This window comes from Mugil cephalus, chromosome 4 (assembly GCF_022458985.1).
Source record: "Mugil cephalus isolate CIBA_MC_2020 chromosome 4, CIBA_Mcephalus_1.1, whole genome shotgun sequence".
Classification (NCBI taxonomy): Eukaryota; Metazoa; Chordata; class Actinopteri; order Mugiliformes; family Mugilidae; genus Mugil; species Mugil cephalus.
In genome coordinates this window covers 6672515-6684341 of record NC_061773.1, presented here as the reverse complement: position 1 = coordinate 6684341, position 11827 = coordinate 6672515, and the positions used below count along the sequence as shown (strand labels likewise).

At 42.3% G+C, this 11827-nt stretch overlaps 1 protein-coding gene across 1 annotated transcript; it reads right to left on the bottom strand.

Moving 5' to 3' along the window:
• Nucleotides 1-497: 497 nt before the first annotated feature.
• LOC125007258 (macrophage-stimulating protein receptor-like) lies at nt 498-11076 on the bottom strand. Its single transcript, XM_047583959.1, has 21 exons — nt 10910-11076; nt 9068-10353; nt 7347-7523; nt 6746-6865; nt 6473-6643; nt 6177-6352; nt 5688-5817; nt 5432-5568; nt 5025-5204; nt 4812-4911; nt 4424-4654; nt 4149-4295; nt 3897-4059; nt 3653-3742; nt 2956-3165; nt 2785-2865; nt 2514-2695; nt 2278-2387; nt 1785-1950; nt 1558-1694; nt 498-1340 (listed from the first exon to the last, which is right to left on the bottom strand). Exons 2-21 carry the CDS (start codon nt 10265-10267, stop codon nt 1109-1111), a joined length of 4140 nt encoding a protein of 1379 aa, XP_047439915.1. The 5' UTR covers nt 10268-10353; nt 10910-11076; the 3' UTR covers nt 498-1108.
• Between the last annotated feature and the right edge of the window lie 751 nt (nt 11077-11827).

Here is an 11827-nt window from a genome sequence, read left to right as displayed (position 1 = left end):
TTTTGTACTTTTCCCGTGGTATCTCGCTCAGCCCTTTTAGAAACATTCAAAACAAAGCTTCTTTTGAGCTATCTTCATCCGCAGCATTTCTATTTTAAAAATATATTTTTATTTGGGATAAGGCTAGGTTAGAGACATTTCTTTTTCCTGACATGTTTTGCAGAAGTATGTGTAACACTATCAAATTCATTGTCCCTGGTAGAAAAGCTACCTGCCAACATAAACCCATTCTTTGGTTAATCTACATTTCATTGCCAGACTAAAAGTTGATAAATCACAGCTAATCACTGATTATTTTAAGTACATGCAAGAGACAAAGAATTTCAAAATTATGAAGGGAGATTGACTTGATTCGTGTGTGTGTGTGTGTGTGTGTGTGTGTGTGTGTGTCTGCTGTAGTGTAGAGCTCCACTGCAGCAGGAACTCAGTTATTCCTCAGACTGAAGCGCTGGTTGCCCTCTAGTGGTATTTACAGAAACAGCACAGAGAGCTCGCTGTATTATTAGATGCAGAGATTTTATTTTATTGTCAGTGCCCCTGAATCAGTGCAGGTGAGGGTTATTCGGCATCCACGATATTTCGTGTACCCTAATATGAATTCTGCATTCTTGACTTACACGGAAAGATATAATTTACATGATATCCCCATAAGGCAAGAAAGGAAATGTGTGACAAAAGAAAATGGTTGACCCTTGAGCAAAAGTCTGTTTTGACAGTTTGTGTTTGTGTTCAAACACACAGACAGACAGATACTGACTTAGAGACATACTCTATGAGTGTATAACCATCACATTCTATTTTACAAAAATATAAGCAAAAGCCCATTTACATTCATGTTGTCTCATTCACAGACAAGTCTTTAGTCTTCAGAAGGTCAGAAAAAAAAACCCTCTACATGTCGTCTCGTTCCTTACAAATAATATGTAGGATGGGTAACTTCCAGCATGAAATCGTCTCCAGTTAGATTTTATAAAACCTACAGTATTGTTTAAATCAGTAGTCAAATATTCCTCGCGCTCATGTTTGTAGGCATGGTCAACAATTTATCTGAGGAGGAAAGCTATCCCTTTTTCTCTTATGCTTTCCAGCTCGTGTCCGTGTTGCACTCTCAGCTGGCAGAGTGACTGTCTGTGTCAAAGTCTGAGGCTTCGGCCTCATCTGCAGAGCCGGTCAGCGAGGGGTACGGCCTTGGCTGGTCCAAGTTGACGTAGGTAACCTTCAAACTGATGTAATGCTCTCCTTCCAGGCAGGACAGGATGCGTTGTACTTCTGTAACCAAGCTATGGAAGCTGGGTCTGCACTCAGGCTCCGGGTCCCAACATGCCAGCATGACTGAATAGCTGTGGAATGAATAATTGTGTAAACAAGTGAATGAGTGGGTACTTGAGTAAATATGAAAGCAGGTGAGGTAACCACCCAGGGATTTCCATTATGACCTGACACATGTAAAAGTATAAGTCTCCTGAAGAAATGTGATTAAGATGAAACTGCAGCTGTGCTATGATACTATGATCATAATGTTACGTGACACTTAATGGATGCAGGTAAGATACTTACAGAGCATCTGGGCAAAACTGTGGCTGCTGCAAACGACGCCCCTTCAACAAGTAGTGCGTGATGTCATAAGGGTCCACATCTGGATATGGGCTTGCACCTCTGGTTAGAAGCTCCCACAATAAGATGCCATATGACCACTGAGAAACATGTAAACCAGTAAGTATTGTCAACACGAATATAACAGATACACATATTTCTGTGGGCTGGATTAGATTAAGCACACTTACCACATCAGACTTGGTTGTGAACTTCTGTGTTTGCAGACTTTCAATAGCCATCCATTTCACAGGGAGCTTTACCCTTTTGTGATCCTGAATGCTGTAATACTCCTTGTCATAGATGTCTCTGGCCATGCCAAAGTCAGCCACCTTTACAGTGAAGGTTTCATCCAGCCTGTAAAGAGGAAAGAAAAGTCAGACAATGTGTAGTATAAATCTATTTCTGTAACTAAACTAAACTAAGTAAAATGGAAAAAGTACTGAAGTAGTGTAAGAAAATGTATTTGGCTTTGACAAATGCAAAAAAAACATCCTGCTACAACGACAACAATATAGAACAATATTAACCAAATTGTATTTGTGCATGCACTTTTATAAATCTGAAAGGCTGTGGGTGACAGGTATTTTATCGTCAGTGGTGAAGCAGCCCATCGTCACTCAGGCAAAGCCTTTCATTGACATGCTGGGGCGGGGGGGCAATCAGGGTATGAGTCACACTCACATGCAGTTACGTGCAGCCAGGTCTCTATGAACAAATTTCTTTTGGGCTAAGTACTCCATGCCCTTAGCAACTTGAAGCCCAAAGCCAATCAGGTCCTTCACTGTTGGGTTCTGTGGAAGACAAAGAAATCTTGACTGCAGTCCAAGCGCACATACTGAAAGCCTTTAGTCAGGTTAACGCAGAACATATTCACATCCATGACCCTCCTGGTGAAGAAGCTGCATTTTTTAATTTACCCTTTTCTCAGATCGGATGAAGTGGCGCACATCCCCGTGCTTCATGTACGGCAGAACCACCAGAGGGAGCCCTTCTTTGGGCAGCATGATGCCCAGCAGACACAGTATATTAGGGTGGTTGAAGCCTTTCATGATGATGCCCTCTCTGAGGAACTGATCCACTTCACCCATGTCAGTGATCCCTGTTAATAAAGGACATGCTTTTATGCCAACACGTCTACCAACCAAGAATCCATAATCCTGATTCACTTAATAAAGTGAACAAACTTACTGTTCAGTGATTTAACGGCACAGTGGGTTTCTTGTTTATTACTGTCTATCAGGTACCCATGATAAACTGTCCCGAAGTGACCTGTTTAGGAGGACAAAGAAGCTGAATGGAACATCTGTGCTAAACTTCCACTTCTAGTGAAAGAAAAAAAAAACAACACACAAGGCTTACCTTTGCCAATGATCTGGCTATCCTCAATTCGGACCATATCAGCAGGAATCAGCACTTCTTTGACCTCTTCAAGGAGGTCCGAACTCAAACTAACCACGGATATGTTGTCACGGGGCATTAAAGGAACAGACAGATGATCATAGCTGGCAGCGTACAATAAACCTTGGAAGGCCATTGCTCCTGAGCCAGACGTTTGATGGGACAGATCAACTGTAATGCAAGAAATAAACCACACAAACAGGAAAAGCAAACTGAGCTGAAGTTGATGAAGGTGAAAAAGAAAAGCAGAAGCATTTCATAGCATAGTTTGGAGAGTTCTGTAAAACAATAACTGGGACAAAGATGCTATCCATAGCTATTCATTTTGGTATTTTTAACCACATGCAACTATAGAGAAAGTAAACCACACTAAGCTAAGCTAAGCCATGTACTGGGGTGACAGTAGCTCAGGAGGTAGAGCGGTCGTCCAGTAACTCCACTGGTGTATGACCGCATGTGAATGATATTTGGCCGCATTAGCAGCCACGTTTCCATCAGTCTGACTCAGGGAAGCTGTGACTACTGAGGTAGTTTACCACCACAGTCACACCCTGACTGTGTGAGCAAATGAAGAATGTACCCACTATAAAGCATCTTTGAGTATCTATGATAAAGCGTCATTTAAAACTGATGCATTATTATGTTATTTTGTATTCACCTCGTCTGTAGTCACCTGTCGGAGAGGCATCAGGGTGACTCCCCATTCGGTTACGTGACAACATTGTTGATAAGCGGTTCTCTATGTTGGCTGAAAGGATATCCACAATATAAAGTAAATCACTGAACAATAAACTATGAAAATACACAGGTAAATTAAGATCAGGTAAATTATATAGAGATGGCAGCCATGATACATTAGGCAGGAATTTGTAGAATGGATAAAAAAAAAGAACTTTTCTCACCTCTCTTTTTCTTCCTTAAATGAATCATCACCATTAATGCAAGGCCAGCACCTGCTACCAGTGCAGCAAGGATGCCCAGGATAATGCCGGCAATCACAGACATGTTGTGGTTGTCATCAAAGACTACTGTGCCCACATTGAAAACATCCCCGTTCACAAGCACCTAGATCAGCAGTACATTTTATTTAGTATACGTTTATATTTGATGATGAATTAGGTTACAAGAGGAGATTTAAAAGTAGACTTTCTTACGTTGACAGGTAATCCATTGCTGGGGATATCCAGGCCTTTAGGAATCCTGCAGGTCAGCTCATTTAACAGTACCTTGGCGTGGCAGTCCACACCGCCAATGGTCATTTCGATCTTCATACATGCTTGGACTGCGTTCAGTTTGCTATGCTGTTGTGAACATGTATCATAATCAGGCTGTTAAAGTGTTGCCACTGATCAGATATTAATGCAAACTGTCAAACAAACCCTCTCAAACTATGTAAGCAGTAATAAAATTGGAAAAAATATATACGTACATGTAGTGAAACCTCGTTTTCTCCTGGCTTTAGAGGTAATACACTGTCATCACTTTCAAAGGGAATGATTTTGGCATCAGGGTGGTAGTCAAAGCGCTTCTTCCACAGGTCCTTTTTTCCTTCTATGTGAATAGAAATCGCTCCCACCATAGAGAATTCTTCTGGCCATTCCTCTGGAAAAGGTGGGGCCCAGCACTCCATATGTGTGGTATTCATTTTGTCATTGCAGACCTCGAGTGAAATAAACACATGTATATTTTAATTTTAAGCTGTTAAGCATAGATCTTGTATTCCACGGTCACAAGACAACATTTATGTGGCTGTGTTTGGTTTGAAGTACGTTAAAAGAAGTAGATTTACTCAATATGTAAAAAATGGAACTACGTACTTGTTGAAGAGGTTCTCTGTTTTGATTCCTGGGAGTAAACTGAACCACAGTTTCGTAGGCAGGGTCGAGATTCTGACCTTCTATCACCAGCCGGGAGCCACTGTTTGGTAGCATGAATGAGCATGTTACTATGCCACTGACTTTGACCTATGTGAGAGCGTGACACATTTACACCTTCATCCTCACTTGAGGAAGACTGGGTTAGAGTCCTACCTTTGGAAACTGCAGTGGGGATCTACAGACGTTATGACAGGGTTTTCCTTGTAGGAGAACTTCATCGGAGCAGTCACTTGAAGGCTGTCAATTAGGATTTTGACAGGGACTTCCCCGACAACTGCTGCAGCTGCTGTTTTGCAGGTAATTGAAGACAATTCCCCACTTCCTTCAGAAACGCTGAAAGCAATATAAATCATGATAATCAAACATGTGCTACTTAAAGGTTTGGTGTCCACTACATATTAGCTAGCCTCTCACACAACACAACAGAATTTGAGAGCGCCTTCCCAAATTGTAGATGATCTAAGCAATACAAGGACATGGGTGCATTTGTGACCGTCTCCAGTGAATCTGAGACTTTGTGAAGACTTGTAGACCACAACCCAGACATCTGTGTTGCTCACCTTAGAATTTCGCACTTTTCGTCTGCAAAGGCAACTTCTCTCTGTATCCCAGAATTTAGATATCTTCCTGTTAGCGTGACCGTTGTTCCTCCAAACATAGGTCCGCGGTCAGGCTTGATTTCTGTTATGCGGGGCTCCTGATTCCACAAAGGTGAAATAACTCACATTACAATCCAATATTTTATTACAGAAAATACTTATTTTGTATTGAACCAGTTACGCATCATCATTTTTTAGAAGCAGGCATCATCCTCACCACAAGAGAGAAGCCAGACACTTGAGCTGTGCCTTCGATTGAGTAGCGGCCCTCCACTTCTCCCTCATGCACATCCAGAGTTATGTTGAGGTCCTTGTTTGGACTTTTGCCCTGAATTTTGCACACCAGCCTATATTAGAAACACAAGGAATATTGGAGTCTATTCATTTTGTCTGTTGAGAAAATGAACATCAGCAAATATGGCCACTTTACAAAAACATGTCTCCAGCTATTTAAAAACTCAGTTTGATGTTGTCAATTTCCACATTACATTTCCAGTAATAGAAAATCTGACCTATCCTACATGCTCCTCATGCTCCAATTTAACAACAATGGTATCTACAACAACAAATCTGTAACCAACATTGAACTCAGTATTTGCTTTTTCATCCATTGTGTGCTGCAAACTCGTTGGTTTGTGGCAAATAGTGTGCAGTATTTACTGCAAGTGGACTTAGGACTAGAGTCACTTGCAAGTGTGCTACTCACTTTTCACTGCTGCTCTGTTCAGGCAGGACAGTGCAAGAGGTTGCAGAGCTCCCTGAGCCCACAGTGATGATGTGAGTCTTGCCACTGATGATGGCCGGTCGGAAAGGAGACTGAAACTCTGCACCGCACAGCGTCACTTCTGTCCCCCCTCCAGCAGGTACTGTTCTGGGGAAAACCTAAAAATAAAAGCATTGCTTTATACTAGCCACAAACTGTGCAATCGGTGTGAGCGGTGACTCATTTTGTTTCAACTTTTTTTGCGACGGCTAATCAGACACACTTAGCAGCAGATCTACCTCTGTTATGACAGGTGCACAGGAGTGGCTGTTCCACTGTGAGCTACAGTTGTTCTGCCTTGAGCAGATTCCCGAACACCAGCCACAGTTCATGAAGCGTGGAGCCGTCAGGCACATGGAGCATGTCAAAAAATGTGCACATCCAGGTCCTGTGGATGGGACCCTGAACATCTTGATAGTTGAGAGAGAAAGATGAGGGTGGGGTTGAGCCATAAAAGTGAGGAAAACAGTCCAAAGACAAGAAGTATCTGCTGAGGTTTTTGTGGAATTTACCTTATTTCCTGCCACAAAAAGAAGTGAATCCTCTGAGTACACGGCTGCTGTCCTGGATACTCTGACATCTCCCAGTGAATAGTTGGCAAAAACAATAGGCTTGTACATTGTAAGAATCACCTAAAGCAGTGAAATGGAGAAGTGACGTTACATGGAATTTTAGTATAAGAAATCAAAAAAAAAAAAAAAATGAAGCTCTGCATAAGTTCAATCAGGAATCTTTATCATCTCTCATTTACAACTGATTATTGGTTCCTGCTTCTTTAATCAGCTGACTACTGTAATTTTTGGATTAACTATTCAGATCTTCTGCCAATCACAATCAGCCAGTCACGTCAGCACTGTCAAATGTAGATATGTTCTCCTCTGCGGCTGTCTGCTGTCATTACAGTTTACCATCTTTACATCGAGGGCCTGAGTTAAGCTCGTCAAAACCCGCTATTCATCCCATGCAGATCTCCAGCATTTTCTTCTTCTCATCAGAAGATTCTCTATCCCTCAAAATAGGATGCTGGCAATCTTTACTATCACTTGGGAGAAAGTCTCCTGATTGACTTGCATTCAGCACAATGCATTCCAGCTCACTGGCACAGCTGGTTACCTGCAGTATCCGGCCGTCTGACGTGCCAAAATGGCCAAGTGTATGATTCCCAATAGTGTTGACCAGGACAGAGGTGAACAGGACGTCTCTCATCTGGTTGTTGAAGATGTCTATTCTATAGTGTGGCTTTGACACCAGAGTGGCCTTGGCAGTGCATGTGTCATTTCCTTCAGAGTTCTGTGCAAGTGGGAAAAACACATTCACACACATAGTCAGACTTTCCTGTATCCCCTGCTATATCCCCACCTCCATATATGTTTAAATATATGGAGGTGGGGATATATATATATATATATATATATATATATATATATATATATATATATATATATATATATATATAATATATATATACTGTACATGCATAACCATCAAAGACAAGTGGGACAGAGAGGGCAAACAGAGACAATCTTAATTCATCCTTTTAAAGAGGAAGTGCTCCTCGCCTCCAGTCACGGTAACAAGCTGCGAGAGGAAGGTAGTAAAACAGCTGTGACTCCTGCTCTGTTGAATCAGTGACTGTTTCTCAGTGGATACTCTCTGTTGCTGAAACCGGACCTTTTATACGTTCACACACATTAAACAGTAGATGAAAGAGAGTAGGTGGTTGGCTATCAGAGTGTGAGTCACAAACTACGTTATCATTCAAAATAACAACCCCCCCAAAAAAACAGGATACGTTAAAGTGATGGTAAACATTCCACTGCAAAGCAATTTTAGCTGGCCTGCCCCAGCATGCCCCAGTCCACCTTAGTGCCCAATATCCACACCATTCCATGCTACTTTTCACTGAATTTCAAAGCACCTAACTCCAGAAATACCAATTCCAGGTTTTTATTACATTACACCCTTAAGATGTGATGTTAAGATGTTTTCAGTCAGTGATCAGATATGTTTATTTTCCCCGCTATCCCCCACTTCTCCACCGTCCTTCCAATTTCCTGCTCAAATAAAATGCCAAGAAGTCAGGCGCAGTCCAACACAACCCCCCCCTTGAAATTCCACCTTTTTATCAGCAGGATTTATAACTCGTGTTTGTTGGCACACATTCCTGTCAGTGTACACGTCTGCGAGAGCTCAAAGGACACAGATTGATCCATAAAAGGAAAAGGCCACACCTTTATTTTTTGTGTGTGTGTGTGTTGTCGGGAACTCTGGCCAGATTCAAGGTGTTTTAAGAAAGAATGTCTGGATGGTGGGGCTAAACCATCCAAACGTTTCATTTTTAACTTTCATTACCTTTCTCTTCTGGCACATAATCAGTTGAGAGTTTTAAACGGGAAACTAAAAAACAAAATATATTCTTAGCGTAGTCAGTGCGCGTTTCTTCATGACATACTGTACATATCTGATGATAAAGCTTTGTTCTGTAAACAGTTCTTTTGGTAAGAAGACTGAAATGTATCAGCAGTGAAATGGTGTGGCAATGTGCAGGATCCACTAATGACTCATCCGCCCCTCCCTGTTCTCTCATTTGGCCGCGCTCTCCTTCCCACACACACACCTTCTTCAAAGTTGCCATTAAATAGTCAAGTGTTGAGATTACCTTCATGGACCTAATAGAGTGTCTCTCACGGGTTCAAGACCGTCACCTACAGTCTGCTGTTCACAGGTGACTTCATTACACAATATTTGTTTGGACAGGTCACTTCCTGTCTGGGTATAGGGTGACCTTTGTACTGTTGCTCTGCTCTGGAGACATATAAAATAAAGTTACTCACTTCATGTGGGCAGCTCTCACTTTCTTGGTAGTGGCATAGACCTCTCGACAGCTGTTCTGACCCCGTCGTACAGCAGGCCTCCACGCCCCGGTCAATCGCATTGTTTACTTGAGTCAAAGGAAAGGCGCACAGGGCTGAGTGCTTCTGGGGTTTACCATGCTCATCCACTTTTGCAAACACCCCATACAGGATACCTTCTCTCTCTTGCACCCTCAGCTCTTCGGCCAAGTCCTTCCCTGCTCGCCCGAAATGTGCCGCTTGTAGCCCATTATACACAATGTCCTTGAAAGTCCCTCTCCTCCTGCGCTTTGGTTCGTGCCGACACTCCAGCACCACCTCTCTGTACATCCACACCTCTGGAATTAAAATAGGCAGCCGTCCCAGACGAGTCTGAAAACCTGACTTGCTGTTGGAGGGATTTTCCCTCTGCAGGGACAGAAAGTAGACATAGTCCTCGGTGGAGAAACTGTATATGTAGTCAATCTTGTAAGAGTCACGTAGACCAGGGAGCACTGTCAGGCCATTCGTAACCATGTGAAAGCCGTCCTCGGTTGAAAGTGGCCTCATCACAGATATTGACCTCCTCGGGTACCTCTGCGCCACTTTTTCATTGACAGAGGTTGCTACAAAGAACAGCGATGTGGCCCCCTGTTCAACGATGGTGACTTTGGTGCCGAGTGGACTGGCCAGACAGTCGGGACACTTGACTGGAGAGTTTTGTTCTTTTTTGTATAAACACTTAGGCTCAGGTTTTGGAGAGTAGATGTCAATAAAGTAACAGATCCCATGCTGAGTGCTTCCACAAATGTACAAGTATGGCAAGATCCAAAATACAGGATCTAAAAGTAGAACCTCATTGTCTGTATTCACTGGATCCTCAGGATCAGTTTCAATGTCACACACCCGACAGGTTTCACAATCAGGACTGCCCACGGGCCCAGTTTTCACCTCCCAGAGTTTTTTTAGCGAATGGTCAACTGCCAGTATTACATTCTGGCATGCAACGTACACCTCTGATGGGTCCACTTCCCGTTTGACTTCAATGTTCTGTATAGGATTGTCTGTTTGGAGGTGGGGGAGGAAATATTCCACAGTGAAATCCACGAAGCTGCGAGGAGCAGAGGGACATGTATACTGTCCTGGGGCAGCTTTTGTTTGTATCCATATGCATACCGTCAGCAAGACAGTCAAAGTGTTCATTTCCACGTCACAGTCCACTGTGTGATTCAGTGCTATCTACGAGACACTTTCCTCAGAGAGTACATTATGGAAAACCAGTGGGAGCTCTGTGAGAGAAAACAGAAAGGAATGCTGAGATTTAACAGGCAGAGGGCTCTAGCATTTCATCCTTACGTTCAGCGTAAGAGTCGTAGGCGGATATTGTAAACATTTTAGCTTGCTTAAAATACGCAATATGTGGAAGTAAAAGGAAAAAAGCATCAACCGGTGATTTCCTTTTGGATTAAACAGTTGTTTAAGTTCCAAAGGAAACCTCCGAAAACTGAGATGAGATTTGATGTACACAGTTGACACAGGCTCTTAAGGTGATAAAGATAGGGGAAACGTTGGCAGGTTCCAAGATAAAAACTCAAGTGGGCAAGACATAACTTGCTGCAGCATGTGGAGACACTGTGGAAATGTACAGATTTCTGGAGTCCCCACAGTATAAAAACATATCATTAACTACCACTACAACTACTTCAAATAATATATAAATCTAAATAAATATATCATTAGAATATTTGTATTTTAACTGTTAGGAATAAATCTGCGCCATTAAGACGCGAAAATATCCTCAGTCATTAACCAACACAAACATGATCCATAAAAGGAGAATCTTACCTCGATTGGAAAATGGAGAAATGTCGCGGAGGTTTCATCGGATGTCTCAATGTGTGAGCTGTTCAGACACCAGTGTCCTGTGATTGTGAAAGCTCCACTCACTGCCCGTACTCACCTGACAGCGTCACAGTGCCACTGTCAGAGACTTTACAATGGCATACAACTACTTCAAGCCATTCAGATAAACTGCAGCTATTAGCCGAAGATAGGATCCGGAGCGCCCTGTCACAATAAGAGCATGCCGGGCCAGAGCCCTCGTCTTAAAGAGCTCTCCATTCGGTTTTGATGTTTTTATCAGGGTGTCTCCATTTATACGAAACACTGCACACCATAGCAGTACATGCGTTAAAAATGGAGGGACTAGACAAGAAATAAAATTATAAATGTGACAAACAGGAGACTATCGAAATCAACTTAAACGCTTTAAATTAGGACTGTGCGCTTTAAAAAAAAAATCACAGCCCATAATGGTTAGGATCACTAATCCAGATATGACTTGTAGTTCGTAGGATGGCACTGAATCTGTTTGAATGCGATCTTCTCTGCCATTTTTAAATTGTAAAGCCACTATGTTATGTGCCTGTTCTCGAGAGTCGCGATTTTATTTTATTTTTAAAGTACAAAACCGGAAGTGCCGTCGTCACTCTAGCTTGCCATATTAATCTTGTGAGTGGAGTCCTGTCAAGCCGCGCCCGCAACAGGGAAGTATGCGAAATAGTTGCGAAATCCGACCGCCTTAAAAATATCCTCATCGTTTCCTTCCCAAGAGTCACATTATAACAGCAGCTTCAACTTTTTTTTAGCTCCCCCAAATTTAATGGAAAAACGTTCTCACCAGATAGGATTTTTTTTTCTTCCAAAAATACATCACTTCTATATGAGAGATAAGGTTAACTCCAGCCATGAAGTTTTTGAGAA

Coding starts and splice junctions, on each gene's coding strand:
- LOC125007258 (XM_047583959.1), bottom strand. CDS start 10,267: ATGAACACTTTGACTGTCTTGCTGACGGTATGCATATGGATACAAACA. Junction 6,644..6,745: donor TTTTTGTGGCAGGAAATAAG/GTAAATTCCACA, acceptor TCAACTATCAAG/ATGTTCAGGGTCCCATCCAC. Junction 1,695..1,784: donor TCACAACCAAGTCTGATGTG/GTAAGTGTGCTT, acceptor CATGTTTCTCAG/TGGTCATATGGCATCTTATT.